The sequence below is a fragment of the Lacerta agilis genome, chromosome 1 (genome assembly GCF_009819535.1).
Source record: "Lacerta agilis isolate rLacAgi1 chromosome 1, rLacAgi1.pri, whole genome shotgun sequence".
In the NCBI taxonomy this organism is placed as follows: domain Eukaryota; kingdom Metazoa; phylum Chordata; class Lepidosauria; order Squamata; family Lacertidae; genus Lacerta; species Lacerta agilis.
In genome coordinates, this window is record NC_046312.1 from 4,018,595 (window position 1) to 4,038,431 (window position 19,837).

At 46.1% G+C, this 19,837-nt stretch overlaps 1 protein-coding gene across 1 annotated transcript; it reads right to left on the minus strand.

The window, feature by feature from the left end:
- Nucleotides 1–1,993: 1,993 nt before the first annotated feature.
- Nucleotides 1,994–19,552, minus strand: PSMC6 (proteasome 26S subunit, ATPase 6). The gene is made up of 14 exons (XM_033163689.1): nucleotides 19,396–19,552; nucleotides 15,506–15,585; nucleotides 15,203–15,242; nucleotides 14,410–14,462; nucleotides 13,881–13,948; nucleotides 12,285–12,399; nucleotides 10,435–10,522; nucleotides 8,050–8,111; nucleotides 7,823–7,946; nucleotides 6,819–6,880; nucleotides 5,270–5,390; nucleotides 5,095–5,175; nucleotides 3,514–3,585; nucleotides 1,994–2,487 (listed from the first exon to the last, which is right to left on the minus strand). The coding sequence occupies exons 1-14, from the start codon at nucleotides 19,478–19,480 to the stop codon at nucleotides 2,369–2,371; spliced, it is 1,170 nt and encodes a 389-aa protein (XP_033019580.1). The 5' UTR covers nucleotides 19,481–19,552; the 3' UTR covers nucleotides 1,994–2,368.
- Nucleotides 19,553–19,837: the final 285 nt, after the last annotated feature.

The window sequence follows — 19,837 nt, forward strand, 5'->3', positions numbered from 1 at the left end:
ACGATTTCAAGCACTGTTCAGACATTCATTGCCATGCACATTTAACTTTTGTTCAGTGCAGTGGGTTAGACCATCAGGCTTGCTGATCAGAAAGTTGGCGGTTCAAATCCCTGCCACGGGGTGAGCTCCCGTTGCTCGGTCCCAGCTCCTGCCCACCTAGCAGTTCAAAAGCACGTCAAAGTGCAAGTAGATAAATAGGTACCCCTCTGGCGGGAAGGTGAATGGCGTTTCCGTGCGCTGCTCTGGTTTCACCAGAAGTGGCTTAGTCAAGCTGGCCACATGACCCGGAAGCTGTCTGCAGACAAACACCGGCTCCCTCGGCCTATAGAGCGAGATGAGCGCCGCAACCCCAGAGTCGGACACGACTGGACCTGATGGTCAGGGGCCCCTTTACCTTTACCTTATCTACAGAAGGGGAGGTGGCGGGGGAGGGTGGAGGAGGGTTCAAGACTTGCCTTTGAAGACAATTTGAAATCTTCCAATTAGTGTAAAAAGCAGGTGGTAATGGGAGCTTTGATGGGCTGTTCCTGTTAGCTGAGCCCAATTCATAGGTTGTTTTAGGTACACTTGAGATTGGTTAAAAAGGTTTCCTCTTAACCTTGGTATTTGTGAAGTCTGAATGGTTCGTTTATAATAACGAGAGTTGAAAACAACGGAGCTTCTTAACCTTTTCCATCTTTGTGTTCTTTGGCATTTTCCAACATTTTTAGTGAGGACTTTGATGGCATAAAGTGGGCATAGCTGTCAAGTTTCGGATTTGAAAATAAGGGATCAGCAGCCTCACCTATCCCGGGGACAGTCACATGGGAGTGGTGGGCGGAGCCAGAAGCAAAAGTGGGCGGCACTGGTGTGAACGCGCGCAGTAGGCTTACTGTATTTTGGAAACGCTGCCCGTGGGCTACGACGCCTGTAAGCACAGGAAATGGCTCCCGTTTGCTTTGAGGCTGCAAGGAGGCGAGGTCTTCCCAGTCCCTGGCCAGCAGGGGGAGGGAGAGGAGCTGCTTCCTTTGAAAAAACGGAAAATTAAAGGGATATAAAAAATAAGGGATAGCAGCGGGAAACTGCTTGAAATAAGGGAGATTCCCGGGGGAAACGGGATACTTGACAGCACTGAAGTGGGGAGGAATTAAAGAACCTTTTAATGAGGGTGAAAGAGGAGAGCGCAAAATACGGTCTGAAGCTCAACATAAAAAAAAACAAAGATCATGGCCACTGGTCCCATCACCTCCTGGCTAATAGAAGGGGAAGAAATGGAGGCAGTGAGAGATTTTACTTTCTTGGGTTCCATGATCACCGCAGATGGTGACAGCAGTCACGAAATTAAAAGACGCCTGCTTCTTGGGCGAAAAGCAATGACAAACCTAGACAGCATCTTAAAAAGCAGAGACATCACCTTGCCGACAAAGGTCCATATAGTTAAAGCTATGGTTTTCCTAGTAGTGAGGTGTGGAAGTGAGAGCTGGGCCATAAAGAAGGCTGGTCGCCGAAGAATTGATGCTTTTGAATTCTGGTGCTGGAGGAGACTCTTGAGAGTCCCATGGACTGCAAGAAGATCAAACTTATCCATTCTTAAGGAAATCAGCCCTGAGTGCTCACCGGAAGGACAGATCCTGCAGCTGAGGCTCCAATACTTTGGCCACCTCATGAGAAGAGAAGACTCCCTGGAAAAGACCCTGATGTTGGGAAAGATTTAGGGCACAAGGAGAAGGGGACGACAGAGGATGAGATGGTGGGACAGTGTTCTCGAAGGTGCTAACATGAGTTTGGCCAAACTGTGGGAGGCAGTGGAAGACAGGAGTGCCTGGCGTGCTCTGGTCCATGGGGTCACGAAGAGTCAGACATGACTAAACGACCAAACAACAACAGGAAACACTGGTATAAAGAAAATGAAGGTGTTTTCAGATTTTGAACACAATGCTGGTAAGCTGTATCATGAGGGGCCAAAGACCACTCTGCTCTAGAGTAAACTGTGGAAAAAACAGACGAAGGAGGCTGGATTTAAACAAGTTTTATTTAACTCTTCAAAGGGAAGGGGGGGAAGTTAAATGATATAAAATAAGAAATGCACTGTCTTACAATCTGCTGAACCAAACCAGCTGTATGTTTCCGTTAGGTTCTCATACGAGGACACATTTTGCTCTGCGCTTAAGAACGAGACTGTAACAAAGGCCATGTTGAATTCAGGGTGCCACCATGAGCTTCCCAGCAGCAGCAGCACCACTAATACAAAACAGCCGGCGAGCTGGCTGGCGCAATGCAGACACTTGTAATAAAAACACAATCAAGGGATAGTTTTGCTTCTCATTTCACCTATCAAGCCCCTTAATTCCCATGCAGTCTCAGCCAGCCATTAACCGCGTGGTCATGCTTAGATGGGCTTGTAGTCCAACTTAGACTCCAGCTTCTTGGAGTCGGCAACTTTCCTGACAGCCTTCATGAAGTCCTCCTGCACCACGAAGTCGTGATCGGCACGAATGGCAAACATCCCTGCAAAGACACAAGAGTTTGGGAATCAAGCCGTGAGAGAGAAGGAAAGGGGCGCAATCTGGCTTGTGCAGGCAACTCTGTGCTTCAGTTTTAACTGCAATGTTATGATCGCAATTCAGACCCTACAAGCATGTTAAGGCTTCCCTTCATGAGCTACAGCGGATGGAGGCCATGCACACGCTTCTCATTTCCATAACTGTGACACATCATGAATTAAAACGAAACAAAATAAAAAATCCTTCCAGTAGCACCTTAGAGACCAACTACCGTACGTTTGTACTTGGTATGAGCTTTCGTGTGCATGTACACTTCTTCAGATACACTGAAACGGAAGTCACCAGACCCTTAAATATAGTGAGGGAGTGGGAAGGGGTATGACTCAGAAGGGTGGTGGGAATTGGTGATCAGCTGATAGGTGTGGAAAACCTGTTGACGATTAACGACTGCAATTTTTACAGGGTCATACAGGGAAAGGCAAGGGGTGAGATGGCTAAAGATAGCTTTGTCATGTATAATGAGATAAGAATCCAATGTCTTTGTTCAGACCAGGTTTCTCCATGGTTTTAAGTTTGGTGATTAGTTGCAATTCAGCCACTTCTCTTTCCAGTCTACAGTGGTGCCCCGCTAGACGAAAATAATTTGTTCTGCGAAAATTTTCGTCTAGCGGGTTTTTCGTCTAGCGAAGCGGCAATGACAGCCGCGCTTTCGCTAGACGAAAAATTTTCGTCTTGCGAAGCAGCCCCATTGACTTTTTCGTCTTGCGGGGCAGCTTCCGCTAGACGAATGCCGTTCGTCTAGCGAGTTTTTCGTCTAGCGAGGCATTCGTCTAGTGGGGCACCACTGTATTTCTGAAATTCCTTTGTATTAAGACAGCTACTTTGAGATCTTTTATAGAATGTCCTGGGAGATTGAAGTGTTCTCCTACTGGTTTCTCTGTCTTGTGATTCCTGATATCAGATTTATGTGAGCTTTATAATAAGTCTCCAAAGGATCAGGAAAATGGAAAGTGATGTCTCGTTTCCTTACCTGCTTCAGTGCATACGTTTCTCAGATCAGCACCATTAAAACCATCAGAAAGCTTCACAATTGCTTCATAATCTATAAAAGAAGAATTCCTAGGTTAATGGGAATTCTGGAATAAGGGCAAAAACTTGTTGCAAAAATCAGAACTCTTTGCTTCTGACTGACACAGCATGTCAGTCAGAAGCATGTGTGATGTGTGAACAAGCCAGCCAGGATGGCTCTGCCCTGCCTCCACATTCAGAGGCAGCCAAGCTTCTGAATCCGAGTTTCCGGAAACCACAACAGGGGAGTATTGCTGTTGCGCTTGGATCCTGCTTGCAGGTTTCCCATAGGCACCTGGGTGGCCCCTGTGAGAACAGGAGGCTGGACTAGATGGGCCACTGGCCTGATCCAGCAGGCTAATCTTACACCCACCCATTCATCGTTTTATTAGCATGCCGTCTTTCCATAGTTAAAACCCTGCTCAAAGGTGGCTCACAACATGAACAAAGTAACATAATTCAAAACGCAACAGTAGTAGTCATAAACTATAAATAAAACATTTTTTAAAAATATCTTTATTACGGTCGTAGACCAGCAAAAATACTCTGGCTTCTTCTCAGATCGTATAAATAAAACATTAAAAAGTGCACAATCAAATTGAACTATCTTTACATTGATCAAAATAAAGACACACAAAAAAAAATCAATACAGTGGAACCTCAGTTCCCGAACAGCTTAGCTGACGAACAAATCAGCTCCCGAACGCCGCAAACCTGGAAGTTAAGTTTTTCGGAAGCTGGATATTCGTTTTGGCTGTCGCCGTTGTTTCCAGGGCCAACCCGCCAATCAGAAGCTGTGCCTTGGTTTTCGAACGTTTTGGAAGTCGAATGGACTTCCAGTATAGATGGAGCTCGAGAACAAAGGCACCACTGTATAAAAAACAGCAATAACACCCCCCTCAACCCCCAAAACCAAGCAATACGACACTCAAAGAGTCTGTTCAGCAGCCTCAGTTTTTGTAGCTGGAGTTCACAAGAGAGATCAGGAGCAGGTCAGACAACCTGATACAACATACTATTCGTTATGCCACCATAACAAAATGTTTTTTTGGCTGTGCCGGCTTCACTATTCCATCAGCACTAAAAATAAGTGTGGGTCGGTATGGTGCAATGCACAAGTGGGAAACAGATATGGCTGGTGGGCCAGGTTGTTAACTCCCCCACCCCCCGAGGGCCAAGTTCGTCACACCCTTGTGGCTGGCCAGCTGTCAATTGCCTGATGTCCACAATGGGAGAGCTGGAGGAACTCCCAGAACAGATCTGGGCAGTATTAGGGGGGCAGTTCCAACATCCTTCTGTGAACAGGACAACTTTCACTGGATAAAACCCAAATAATTTTGTGGCAACTTAAAGAGCAACAAATTTATGATGGCACAAATTTTTGTGGACTGTAGTTATGAAGGTGTGCTATAAAATTTTGCTGCAGAAGACCAAGGTGGCTATTTCCCTGGAAATGCACAATCTCTTACAGGAAACAGACTTGAATATGCAAAGCAAAGCCCAGCCCTCTCCCAGATGCATCCATGAAGCCCTAGGGACTTACCTATTTCCCCATGTTTTGTTATAGGTCCGGCATGGATCTTCAATATGTCTAACCTGGCCTGTTCATTTGGCAAGTCAATATCTAGAAGGGGGGGGGGAAGCTATGTTAATTTCGAAAGGTAAGCAAGCAAAGGAGAGGCACAGACTGACGCCGACCTACAGAAACTCATACTCACGGATTTTCCTGTCCAGTCTTCCAGGACGCAACAATGCTGGATCCAGAGTATCTGGTCTGTTTGTAGCCATTATCATTTTAACTCTATGCAGAGTATCAAATCCGTCCATTTGGTTCAGCAACTGGAACGTGTTGCGAGAGAACAAAAGCTTTGGTTAATTGCCAGAGAACTTGCCCCACTGAGCGGGCTGAGAAGAGCAGTGTGGTACAGCATCTATGCAGCAGGTGCCAGGTTCAGTCTTTCCTTGGCATCTTCAGCTTCAGGCTGGGAACAATCCCTGCCTGGTATCTTGGAGACCTGCTGCCAGTCTGAACTAAGCTTCCTATCAAAGCTGTTCTGCAACCCTTCTTTTTTGTGTATAATTTTTATTAAGTTTTCTATTTTACAATTTAAAATATTCATTAAACTACCTTAAAATGTCAATGACTTCCCCTTCTTCTGTTTCCATGGTTCAATTTGCGGATCATAAATCCCTGCATATTTTACATAAACTAAACTATTCGGTATTCCATTAATACATCCATCAAAACTTGTTTACACTGCTGGAATTTATCTTAATGCTGCCAATGTTTTCAAGTGTACACAGTCCCCCCCCCATATATTCAATAAACATTTTCTGTTCTGCAACAACAACAATTTATTACTTATACCCTGCCCATATGGCCAGGCCTCCGCAGCCACTCTGGGTGGCTCCCAACAGAATATTAAAAACACAATAAAACATCAAACATAAAAAACTTCCCTAAAAAAGGCTGCCTTGAGTTGTCTTCTAACTAGAATTAGTTATTATAAACCCATGGAAACTGGCAATGGAGACATGACCTTAGGATCCAGGAGAACGGTGGCTCTATCGTTTACTGAGAAAGAACATGTGTGAAGGTTATAGTCTTGGACATGGAGATGGGACTGCATTTCAGGCACAGAATGGTTGCTTTATGCCAGAAGCTGTTCACTACATCCAGCTTTTGGTGTTGTCTACTTCCAAGGAAAAGGGACACGGGTGGCACTGTGGGTTAAACCACAGAGCCTAGGGCTTGCTGATCAGAAGGTTGGTGGGGTGAGCTCCCGTTGTTCAGTCCCAGCTCCTGCCCACCTAGCAGTTCAAAAACACGTCAAAGTGCAAGTAGATAAATAGGTACCGCTCCGGCGGGAAGGTAAACGGCGTTTCCATGCGCTGCTCTGGTTCGCCAGAAGCGGCTTTGTCATGCTGGCCACATGACCCGGAAGCTGTACGCCGGCCTCTTGGCGAGTAACGCGATATGAGTGCCACAACCAGAGTCGGACACGACTGGACCTAATGGTCAGGGGTCCCTTTACCTTTTACTTCCAAGGAAAAGACCTCACGTAACAGATTTCAGGAGGCACTACGTGGTGAACAGCTGCATAACAGAACAGCTGCATAACAATTTCAACACCACGCAGCCACTGTTCAGCTATTTCATCTTAGCAACTGATCCTTAAGTCTCACATTTTTTGCTGCCTGCCTAGGATTACAAAGATGTTTGTGTACACGTGAAAGACGACCGGCTCCAGTTCAGAGAAGCGTTACCTCCATTAGAGTTCTCTGAATTTCTCTGTCAGCTGACGTGCCCTCCGAGAAACGACGGCCACCTGAGGAGAAAGTCAGTGGGAAAGCAGTCAGACCATTTCCCTGGTCACCACGCAGGGTAGCCCATCAAACCCTGAAAGGAGCGAGGGGAGTTAAAAAGTCAACTTGGAAGCTGAGGTGCAAGGTTTCTGCTTAGAATCTAGGGGAAAGAAAAGAACAGAAAGGGGTTTTGAAAGGTTCCCTCCAAGAGATGCTCATCACTCAGAAGCAACTTCTGGGTAACAGAAGGTCTTGGGGAGGCATTACCTTTTTCAGGTACTTACCTGAGTAAATTAGTTTTACTTTCAGGAGGTTACCCTCAGCCCCCGTCCCACCGACATACTGTATTATGCTCCAAGTAAACGACTCCAGCCTTTGAAAATGGATGTCATAATACAGTACAGTTGCTAGTTGGCACGTGCCAGAAGACGCTGCAAGGTGGGGTTTTTTTTTGGGGGGGGTCTTTTTTCAGCCCAATTTTCTGTCACGGGTAAATGTCTGGGGCCACATTCCAGTGGCGTGGCCAGAGGCAAAAGTGGGTTTGTCTTTGTACACTAGCCTACATCTGAGGCATGCAGAATTGAGGCAAGGGTCATTATCACAGTGCAAGGACAGGCAAAGGCCCTCGAGGAAGAGGGCAAATCAGGACTTGCGAGGAGTGTGGCATCTGACATGTGGGATGGTCTGGGGAGAGTCCCGAGGACCAGAGAGAGGACTGGCCCCTGGGGTTAAGGTCCTCCACACCTGCTCTTGTGTGTTTGGCGTAAAGGCTTTTGGCACAGCCACCCTTTCTTTCTGCGTCTCCCTAGCCTTGACTCTTGTTCACCTCCAGGAAAGTTGTATCAGGTACATTACGCGTGGGCAAAGTGCATCACAGGTAAGCAGAGCAGTTCTTTGGGCAGCTGGTCGGGGGTGGGGTGGGGGTGAAAGCTTGATGAGCTTCTAGTTGAGCTGCTTAGCCTTACCGATAGCGTCAATTTCATCCATGAAAATGATGCAGGGCTGATGATCCCTGGCGTAGTTGAACATCTCTCGGATCAACCGGGCGCTTTCGCCAATGTATTTGTCCACAATGGAACTAGACACCACCTGCGGAAAGTTGTTACAGGTAGCATGAGCGGCGGTGGCGCCTGCAGATCAAGGAGGTCTGCTTTAAGGTTCTGGAAAGGAATCTTAAAAGAAATTGTTTTACCTTTAAGAAATTGCAGTCAAGCTGGCTGGCGACAGCTCTGGCCAAGAGAGTTTTCCCTGTACCTGCGTGGACAATACACTGAGGTCACATCAAGTAGTGGAAACAAGTGGCAAAAGGTATACATTTAAACGAACATACAAAGCAACATCGTGTTACAGGTGCAGTGTAGGTCTTTGACCAGGGAGACCCACGCTCAAAATTTCCAATCATGCCCTCCAGGTGAGCCAGCCCCTTAATCAAGTCTGCCCGTTAAGCCTTATCAGTCCTGCATTATAGGGTTTAAGACTTTCTATCTTGTTGTAATAAATAATAATAATAATAATAATAATAATTATTATTATTTAATATTTATACCCTGCCCATCTGGTTGGGTTTCCCCAGCCACTCTGGGTGGCTTCCAACAGAACATTAAAACGCAATAATCTATTAAACATTAAAAACCTCCCTAAACAGGGCTGCCTTCAGATGTCTTCTAAAAGTCTGGTAGTTGTTTATCTCTTTGACATCTGGTGGGAGGACGTTCCACAAGGCGGGTGCCATTACCAAGAAGGCCCTCTGCCCGGTTCCCTGTAACTTGGCTTTTCGCAGCAAGGGAACCGGCAGAAGGCCCTCAGAGCTGGAACTAAGTGTCTGGGCAGAATGATGGGGGTGGAGACGCTCCTTCAGGTATACAGGACTGAGGCTGTTTAGGGTTTTAAAGGTCAGCACCAACACTTTGAATTGTGCTCGGAAACGTACTGGGAGCCAATGTAGGTCTTTCAAGACCAGTGTTATGTGGTCTCAGCAGCTGCTCCCAGTCACCAGTCTAGCTGCCGCATTCTGGATTAGTTGTAGTTTCCAGGTCACCTTCAAAGGTAGCCCCACATAGAGTGCATTGCAGTAGTCCAAGCGGGAGATAACTAGAGCATGCACCACTCTGGTGAGACAGTCTGCGGGCAGGTAGGGTCTCAGCCTGCGTACCAGATGGAGCTGGGAGACAGCCGCCCTGGACACAGAATTAACCTGCGCCTCCATGGACAGCTGTGAGTCCAGGCTGCGCACCTGCTCCTTTAGGGGCACAGTTAACCCATTCAGGACCAGGGAGTCCTCCACCCCTTCCTGCCTCCTGTCCCCCAAGAACAGTACTTCTGTCTTGTCAGGATTCAACATCCGCCATCCATACTCCAACCGCCTCCAGACACTCAACTGGCCTTCTGGGATTGATGCTTATTGGTTGGACTGTGACTACCTTTAATTATGTTTTTCTACCTCTGCTATTCCTGTGGGAAGAATGGATATGTTGTTTGGGTTTTAAAACTTGTATTATTGGGCTGGCTAGGAAGTGCAGGAAGTGCAAGAAAATGCGACCTGTAAATGTTTTTAAATAAATAAACAAAAGCTCACCAGGAAGGTTCATTCTCCCCCTCTCCCTCTCTCAGCCTGGCCTACCCCCCAGGACTGAGCTAGCCCTGAGGGAAAGCACACTTGGGAGAGCAAGAGATTCTCAGGGCCATGGGTTCGAGCCCCATGTTGGGCGAAAGATTCCTGCACTGCAGGGGGTTGGAGTAGATCAGTGTTTCCCAAACTAGGGTCTGCAGCTGTTTCTGAACTACAAACCCCATCATCCCTGCCCAGTGGTCTTGCTAGCTAGGGATGATGGGAGTTGTAGGCCAAAAACAGCTGGAGACCCAAGTTTGGGAAACACTGGACTAGGTGATCCTTGTGGTCCCAAGTCTATGATTCTATGAAGATTGTTATGAAGGGGAAAGGGGGAAACTCATGTTTGCTATTATGAGCTCATGGGACAATAGAGAAGAAGAAGAGTTTGGATTTGATATCCCGCTTTATCACTACCCGAAGGAGTCTCAAAGCGGCTAACATTCTCCTTTCCCTTCCTCCCCCACAACAAACACTCTGTGAGGTGAGTGGGGCTGAGAGACTTCAGAGAAGTGTGACTAGCCCAAGGTCACCCAGCAGCTGCATGCGGAGGAGTGGAGACGCGAACCCGGTTCCCCAGATTACAAGTCTACCGCTCTTAACCACTACACCACACTGGCTCTCCTGCACAACTGCTATGAGTTTTTTGTTTTTTTACAGCCAAGCTACATATAAATTCTACGAAACAATGTGATTAAAAATGTATAGAATAATGGGATTCAAACAGCATTTCAAAAGGGATTAAGAGAGACAAAAATTACTGCATTATTTGTACAGGGCTGGAATAACTCCAACAATGCTGGTGTTTAAAATGTAACACCATTTCAGTTCTGCTGGCTCCTAAAAATGTGACCAACCCACCGCTACTTGAAGGAATATTGCCACAGATCAGTTGATACAGAATGAAATCTCCCAAGGGTCATACTGTTTGTTCAGCAGTCAAGGGGGAAGCAGACCAAGGACACCAACCTGGTGGGCCATACAGCAAGCAGCCTTTGGGAGGTATAATCCCCACACGTTGGAACAATTCTGGATTTGTCAGTGGTAACTCTATAACCTGCGAAGAGAAGTAACAAAATGTGCCTTGGATTCAAAACAGAAGGTATACAAAGGCCTGGTTCACGTTAATGATTAACTATGGTTTTATCAAGTCATAGTTTATTGAACCATGGTTTGTTTGATCACTGAAATATCGCTTCACCATGGGTTGCTTGCCCATCTACAAATCAAAATCTGAAACCATGTTGTTGTGGTTTTGCTGGTTTACAAACCTTGGCTTGTTTTCACTGTGTCTGAACCTGCCACCCTTCCCTAACCATGATTTGTCTGGCCACCTCAAAGGCAGGTAGGACAACTGTGGGACAATTTTGTGTCAACTCATAGTTTTGTTAAAGAAACTATGGTTGAAATTTAGTGGTATTCAATTATGTTTGTTCAGTATATTCCCACTGAAATGAATGGGCCTAGCTTAGTTATGTCCATTGATTACAATGGGTCTACTCTAAAACTAGGTGAACACAACTCCAAAACAAGTCAATTGTCTGTGCTACTTTTCTATTTTATTTAATAAATCTTTATTTGCAATCTTATAATTATTACAATACTTTTCATATATCAAAATCATATAGTAAATTACATCACACTGTAATTCTTCCTTACACAAATTTCTTTCTTTATCCCACCACCAGAATCCCCTCCCCACACCCCTCTGACTTCCATCCGTCACTAATTTGACTTCCACAAAAAAGAATGTTGTAAACTTACTCTTGCATTCCAGATTTCCCTTTATATTAATTTATATATTGATTCACCTAATTCATTTCTAAATTTTCTATCTTATTTACCGTATTTTTTGCTCCATTGGCGCACCGGACCATAGGGCGCACCTCGTTTTTAGAGGAGAAAACAAGAAATTTTTTTTTTCTGGTTTTCCTCCTCTAAAAGCCCTGTTTTTTTTGAGGATCAGCTCAGATTTGTGCAGCTTTTTTGCAAAGGGGGAAGAGCAAAGAGGAAAAGCCCCGTTTTTATGGGATTCAGCTCACATTTCTGCAGCTTCTTAAGGAAAGGGAGCCGTTTCTACAGTTTCCAGACTGATAATCTAATCAGCCAGTCACATGTTGCTGGGGAAACAAACAACCTCCCTCTGCAGCACATTCAACAAAGGAGGGCAGGGCTGAAAGGGAGCCAGGGACTCTTATCTCCCTCCCAATCTCTTGCTGATCAGCTGCTGAGCGGGGTCCTTTCAACACCCCCTTTTCTCTTTGCAAAAAAAATAAAATTAAAAACACGATCTGCTTTTGGCCCCTGGGCAATTCGGCTCCAGAGACCACGCATTCGCTCCATAAGACGCACAGATATCTCCCCTTACTTCCTAGGAGGAAAAAAGTGTGTCTTATGGAGCGAAAAATATGGTACTTCTTATCTCCTAATCAAAGCATGTCTGTGCTACTTTTTGTTGTGTGCAAGACTTCGGTGCAATGGTGTGTAAGCCAACTCAAATATCCTACATAAAACCTGAGCTGCTGTGTCGATAAACTGGTGGTGGGATAGGAGTCCACAGCTGGCTAGCAGAAACTAATGCTAAACTACCAAGGCCAGCAATGTTTTGTTCAATGTTGCCCAACTTAGATTTCACACCAATCTAGGGTTACAGGATATAAGGAAAGGGAAGAGGAACTGGCATGACAGCAGGGAAGAAGTGTGCATGCTTGTTCCGAAACCCAACGCTACGACCAAATTGTACCAAAGACTTAAATGTCTTCCCTGCCAGCAAGGTGAACATATCCACTATTCAGACCAATAACGAAGCAGGCAATTACCTCTCTTAGTTCCCTGATTTGTTCCGACAATCCTCCAATCTCGGAATAAGATACATCTCCAGGATCTTCATGAGACATGTTGTAAACGAGGGGATCAACTTCTCTTGGCAAATATCTAAATTGGAGAAGCCATACAACTGATGTCACCCGCTGATTTTTAAAGCCCCTCTAAAGCAACTTCCCACCCTTTCCCCACCCAGAGTTTGTAAGCCACGTATAAAAACGAAGATTCCTAAGTACAGGTGAAACTCGAAAAAGTAGAATATCGTGGAAAGGTTCATTTCTTTCAGTAATTCAACTTAAAAGGTGAAACTAATATATGAGATAGACTCATGACATGCAAAGCGACGTATGTCAAGCCTTTATTTGTTATTATTGTGATGATTATGGCATACAGCTGATGAAAACCCCAAAGTTGAAATTGTTAATTTGGGGTTCTCATCAGCTGTATGCCATAATCATCACAATTATAACAAACGAAGGCTTGACACATCTCGCTTTTCATGTCATGAGTCTATCTCAAATATTAAACTCCAGTAGCTAATGAAAACAATTGCTTACATAAATGGAGTTTTCCACAATATTCTAATTTTTCGAGTTTCACCTGTAAACTGACTGCCTTGGGAGGTGGGGAAGGCTTGCTCTACATGTTGGGGATATTTAAGAAAGAGGCTGGGTAGCATTCAGTCAAGGACGATGCAATTGTGTTTTGTCATGGGAGATCTGACACTAAGCAGGAGGAGGGACTGGATAACCCAGCCTAGAAAACTAAGAAGTTTTTATTTAACACTGGTTAACACATACATATCAGCTGATTCAGTAACTACTCTTTTTAATGGGAGGGGGATGTCTCTTCATGTCATCTTTGCAAATATTAAAAAAAAACCATCACCAAATTTTACAGGTATTTTTAATACCTTTTGTGATGCTAACTAAGATTAGCACTTGGTTTAAACTCATGGTATTTCCCCCTATGTCTGGTATTACTAGTTGCAATGTGCATCCAATAATCATGAGCTATCTGGCATCTCTACACAACCACACACGGATAAGGCCTGCATTAGGAATACTGTGCTTCCAAGATTTAAACAGTGTTATTGAAAACGTTTTTTGAGCTGAGTGCCATTCTTTTTTTTTTTCTTTTTGCAATTTTTACCGTGCCTCCTGAACCAACAAGCTTAATGTTATCCAGTTCACCAAATATGTTTTATATCCCTTTTATTCCCGGATTGGCACACCAAGTGCTACGACGCACTGAGTTTTTGTAGAAAACTGGTTCTCCTTTCCGTTCTGATGGTTACCGTACCAAATCAAGATGGCAAAGGAAGCAGGTACAAGCAAATGGTTCAATACTCTTGGAAATTTAATCAAGTAAGAAAACACTCCGTCTTAGCCCTTGGTTTGGAATGCCCAGTTCTGTTTCTGCACAGAGAGCAAGGGAGACCTTGAAACACAGATTATTATTTTTTTAAACCATTTTAATAAAGGGTTTTTATTGCTACTAAATGCTTCTGTGACCAATACTTTGCAGTAGCTCCACTGCAGGCTTCCTCCATCCCTCTCTCCCCTCCTGCCCACTTGATGAGAATACCTTACCTCATAATAGTTAGGGTGGTCATATCCAGTGCAACTCTTGTCCCAGGCTTCAGCTTACTTTTATCGAGCTGAATGCAAAAGGAGAGGAGGCAACAGTTAAGATTTGGAAAGCTTAGTGTAGAAGAAGTCGTTTCTTATGGTGCTGTCGGAAACTGACAGCTCCGATCACAATAGTAACCGGGCACTGTCAGCTCCAGAGTTGAATCCAAACCAAATGAGGTGACTTGCCAGCTTTCTGATAGGAACTGGCCCCATTTTACAGATTTTACTTTCCGAAGTTGTTTGAAATCTAAGCCAATTAAAGTATCAAGGGGTGCTGTTCAGGACAGGAACAGTAACCCATCACGACAATTTCTCTCCCAGCCCACACTCTCCCAAGCAATTTACGGCACACACCAAAAGGAAGAACAAACTGAGTGTCAAAAATCGACATATTTGCCCATGCATGTGCTACAACCCTAAAGTCTGTGCACGTCTGAGTTATGATCTGAGAGACCAAGACCCAAATTATCAAACCCAGGATGCTCACCTGACGACGGCAGCCGACAACATATCTTGGTCCATTTGTTGCTTTGACAATGACTGGAAGCAGCAAAAGAAAGCAAATGGCAGCATTTTAATTTTTCTGCAATTGTGGCTGCAAAAGGACATGTTGCTAAAATGTTTTCACAGCGCTGTATGCGCCAGTGTTGCTGCGCTATTCATACTTGGCTTTTCATTTTGCCTTGTTAAATTATTTTGTCAGCGTCCTCTTTTGCCTGCTGCCTTGAGAAGGGAGCATGCCTTGAAATGTGGCATAAATGTATCTTACTAAATGAACAAAATGAACATTAAATATACCAGTCCCTGACCATAAGACACACCTAGTTTTTTTGAGGGGGAAAGCCCCCCCTTTTGAGGATCAGTTCAAAGTTGTGCATCTTCTTTTGGAAGAAGAAAAGACCCAAAAGGATCGGCTCAAAGCGCTTTCTACAGTTTCCAGACAGATAATCTAATCAGCCAGTCACACGTCGCTGGGGAAACCAACAGCTTCCTCTGCAGAAAGGGAGCCAGCGACCTTATCTCTCCCCCCATCTCTTGCTGATCAGCTGTAAAGCGGCAGCCTTTCAACACCCCCTTCTCTCTTTGTAAAAGAAAAAACTGGGTCTTCTTTCGGTCCCTGGGCAATTCAGCTCCAGGGACCACCATTCACTCCATAAGACGCAGAGAATTTCCTCTTACTTTTTAGGAGGAAAAAAGTGCGTCTTATGAAGTGAAAAATACGATAAATTAATAAAACAATCATTAAATATACCAATAAATATCCCCCTTAATGAACTCACATTTCTCTTCTGTTAACTGTTTAAGAACCTCACCAACGATCTGTTTAAAAAAAATGAAAAAAAGATTAGACCTACTAACCAATATCAAGAAACCTGCCTATCTGGGTCCCTCAAAGGGGCATGAAGTTCATTCACCACAGTACCCTCAAACATTTTGAGTCCAGAACCGCATACGGAAATCTAACAAACTGTTTAGGGCCCCATAAAAATAAACATTTAACCCAAGAAAAACTGGAGACGCTAATGCACCCCACCCAAATGGCTCGTTTACTGACACATTCCTATCAATAAATAAACACTCACCTGTCCAACACTCTGCAAAGCCTTGAGGTCATTTTCAGACTTCTCATACTGCTTGGTAAGCTCCTTCAGCTGTTCCCTTACTACAGACAAAAAACATTGAAAAAGCTTGTTATGCATGTTCTAAATCAGTGCTCTATCTTTCCCCTCGGACAAAATGATCACATAGGAGCTGTAAAATGTTGTTTTCAGACGTGCACAAGACAGAATCGAAAGTGCACTTCTTTATACATTGACCCCCCACCCCCGATCAAATAAACGTGGCATAATGACCCTCACAGATGCTTTGCTAACCAATGTGTGCTGTGATCCTGTGCACACTTATGTGAAAGTAAGTTCTACTGGAAAAGAAAGCAAGGCAGGACTAGGGAACCTGTGCCCCTCCACCCTGTGCCCCCCCCCAGCTTGACCAATGGTCAGGGATGTAGGAGGTTTGAGTCCAACAACATGTGGAGGACCACAGGTTCTCACCCTACCCCTGCCTTTCAAAAGGTACTAAACAGACTGGAACAGATGGAACTTTGGCAGCAAATGTCTTCTTCTGGTTTCCTTTGGACCACATCAGTGAGGCCGAGAGTGGGCAGCCCAGGACCTCCATACACACTGCCCAGGCTAATGTCCCAAAGAGGTCACTTTGGAGCACCATGCAAATGCAGTAAAAACCATGCTGTGATTCTCCAGCGGTCTGACTTCACCTCCAGAGGCACACTCCATTGTCTCTTGAGATAGACATATGCCAACAGCAAGCCTCCACCTTTCCATGCTAAGTGAGAGCACATAGGGGGCCTCTCGACTCTACCTGCTTTTTTGCTGAAGGGGGGAGCTGGAAAACAGGGATCTCTCGGAGCACCTCCTCCACCAGGCAGGTCTACCCAAGGTGAAGACATTCCAAGGGGAGCACAGGAAAGTACGAATTGACCATCTATCCTGAGCCAGACTGCTGCTCCATCTCGCTCAATATTGTCAACAGAGAGTAGCAGCAGCTCTCTGGAGCTTCAGAGTCCTACCTGGAGATACTAGGCATCTAACTCAGGAGGCTGTAGACTCTCTTCCTTTGGAGGTTTTTAAGCAGAAGTTGGATGGCCATCTGCCATGTATGATCTAGTTGAGATTCCTGCATTGCAAGGGGTTGGACTAGATGGCATAGCTGTCCACTTTTACCTTTTCTTGCGAGGAATCCTATTCGGAATAAGGGAATTTCCCTTTAAAAAAAGGGAAAAGTTGACAGCTATGCTAGATGGCCTTTGGAGTCCCTTCCAACTCTACATTCTAGGAGTCTATGAGCTCCTTGGAGGAAAAAGGCGGGGTAGGAATCATAGAACTGGAAGCAGTCCCCTCTCCCACTCTTACACAAACAAAACCCACTGCAGTCAACTATAGGCATAGGCAACCAACCATGCCCTGCTCCCCATCTCTCTCATTGCCAATGAAAATCAATAAATGAATAGAAATACAACCTGCCCATGTGACGCTGACATAAAAACCTTACAGTACACTATATGGAAGAATGAAAGTTTACTGCCTCTCCCCCCAATGTCTCCTTCCCAACCCCTTTTCTCCCCCAATGTAAATGCTGTCTATAACATTGAATGCCTCACGCTGAATATGAATGATCTGTAGAAAAAAGCAGATGCTGTAGGTGCCTTTGTGACACAAGAAAACCTTTAATAAAAAACCAAAACAAAGAAGAATCGGAAGGGACCCTGGGGGTCATCCAGCCCAACCCTTCAGGACTCTCAACTAACTATTCTTATTTTTATTGCCAACAGCAACTGGAAGCAGCTCTCCGAAGCTTTAGAGTCCTACCCGGAGATGCCAGGCATCTAACTGAGGAGCCTGTAGCCTCCGGAGGTTTTTATGCCTGGGTTGGACGGCCACCTGCTGCCACGTGTGATGCTAGTTGAGGCTGCGAGGGGGTTGGGCTGATGACCCTCGAGGGTCCCTTCCAACCTAGGACAGTGATGGCAAACCTATGGCATGCGTGCCAGAGGGGGCACTCGGAGCCCTCTCTGTGGGCACGCGTGCCATCGCCCCAGCACAGAGTTCGTAGGGGCAGCATGCGCGCTGAGTAGAGCCATGCGCGCGCGGGTAGCCGGTTTGCCACCCACGGGCTGCAGCAGAAACGTAGACGTTCCATTCTGCTGTCTTAAAGCGCCTTGGTGCAGAACTGCCAGTAAGCCTGGCAGCATTTTGCTCCCTCCCGCATGAGTGGGCTTTAGAAGTGCAGCCCGGCGAGCTCGCCATCGATCATAGGATTGTGGGGAGTTGGAAGGAAACCTGAGGGTCATCCAAGTCCAACCCCCCCTGCGATGCAGGGATCTCAATGACAGCATCCACGGCAGATGGCCATTCAGCTTCCACTTCGAAATCTCCCAAAGAAGTGTTTCTTGAAGGGAAATCATCAAAACAGCCATGTTGTCTGGGAGCAATTCCCTTTTTGGTGATTTCCCAAACAAGGATGATGCAAACTTTTACCTTTCAATAAAGAGTTGTTTGGATCATTGAAAGCTCTGTTATTGTGTTTTTCTTTTAAGACAAAAGATGTTAATGTGTTGTTTCCATTGCCCTAAACTAAAACTGCAGTACGGTATTCAGGTGAAATTGCCGTATTGGCACTTTGCGATAAATAAGTGGGTTTGGGGTTGCGGTTTGGGCATTCAGTCTCTAAAAGGTTTGACATCATTGTCCTAGGTAGTTACAGGTAGGTAGCAGTTGGTCTGCCATAGCCGAAACAAAATAAAATCCCTTCCAGTAGCACCTTAAAGGTAAAGGTAAAGACCATTAGGTCCAGTTGGGGATGACTCTGGGGTTGTGGCGCTCATCTCACTTTACTGGCTGAGGGAGCCGGTGTACAGCTTCCGGTCATGTGGCCAGCATGACTAAGCCGCTTCTGGCGAACCAGAGCAGCACACGGAAACGCCGTTTACCTTCCCGCCGGAGTGGTACCTCTTTATCTACTTGCACTTTGAGGTGCTTTTGAACTGCTAGGTTGGCAGGAGCTGGGACTGAGCAACAGGAGCTCACAATGTCGCGGGGATTCGAACCGCCAACCTTCTGATCGGCAAACCCTAGGCTCAGTGGTTTAGACCAGTGTTCACCAACCTTGGGCCTCCAGCTGTTTTTGGCCTACAACTCCCATCATCCCTGACCACTGGCCTTGCTAGCTAGGGATGATGGGAGCTGTAGTCCAAAAACAGCTGGAGGCCCAAGGTTGGGGAACACTGGTTTAGACCACAGCGCCACCCGCGTCCCTCCAAGGAGCTCTACCTAGGACAATAAAAAAATCCTTCCAGTAGCATTTAGAGACCAACTAAGTTTGTTATTGGTATGAGCTTTCGGGTACATGCACTTCTTTGAAGCCTCTCTGCCTCACTCACCTCACAGAGTGTTTGTTGTAGGGGAGGAAGGGAAAGGAGAATTTTAGCTGCTTTGAGACTCCTTCGGGTAGTGATAAAGCAGGATATCAAATCCAAAATCTTCTTCTTGTACACACCAACGATCATTTTCCCACGCTAATGTTCATAAGCCAAAGTGAGTGTGAAAGCTCATACCAATAACAAACTTAGTTGGTCTCTAAGGTGTTAATGGAAGGATTTTTTTTTTAATTGTCCTAGGTAGAGCTCCTTGGAGGGAAAAGGCGGGGTGGGAGGGACCCCCAAAGGCCATCCATCCCAACCCCCTTGGGACGCGGGGCTCCGTGGCAGAAGCCCCCGTAGCAGCTCTTACTGGGCTCAGATAGGAATGCAAGCCAATGAACAGAAGGGGAATGAGGTGCGGCCTATGAAGCCCTCCCTCCCTCCCTCCTTGTGCCCGCCAAGCCCGGCCGTGACAAAGCGGCCCCGCGAGGGAGGCCTCTCTCCCCGGCGCCTCCCCCGCCCGCCCCGGCTACTCACGCTCCTTGAGGCGCCCGTCGATCTCCTTGTGCTCCAGGAGCTTCTTGCGGTAGTCCTGCAGCGCCTTGTCTCGGGGCTCCGCCATGATGATGATGGTGCCGATGCGGCTCTCGGCCGGGAGGGGGGGGGACTGCGCACGCGCCGCCGCCGCGAGGGACGCCGGGAGAGGAAATACACGGAAGAAAAGGGAGGGAAGGGAGGAAGGAGGGGCTTCCTCTCTATGGTTCATCCGCCGGCCCTAGACTTCCCGGGAGCCGGCGGCGTTTGAAGAGCTCCCCCTGCCGGCTCGGAGGCGACCTTGCGGGTTAACCTGCTGCCCAAGAAAGATTAGAGAGAGAGAGAGATTGGAATAAGGGATAAATCTCTTGATATAAGTAAAAAAACTGCGCCTTTTTCCTTATGGGGCATCCAAGAGCCCATATAGAGCCCTTTAACAGTGTCT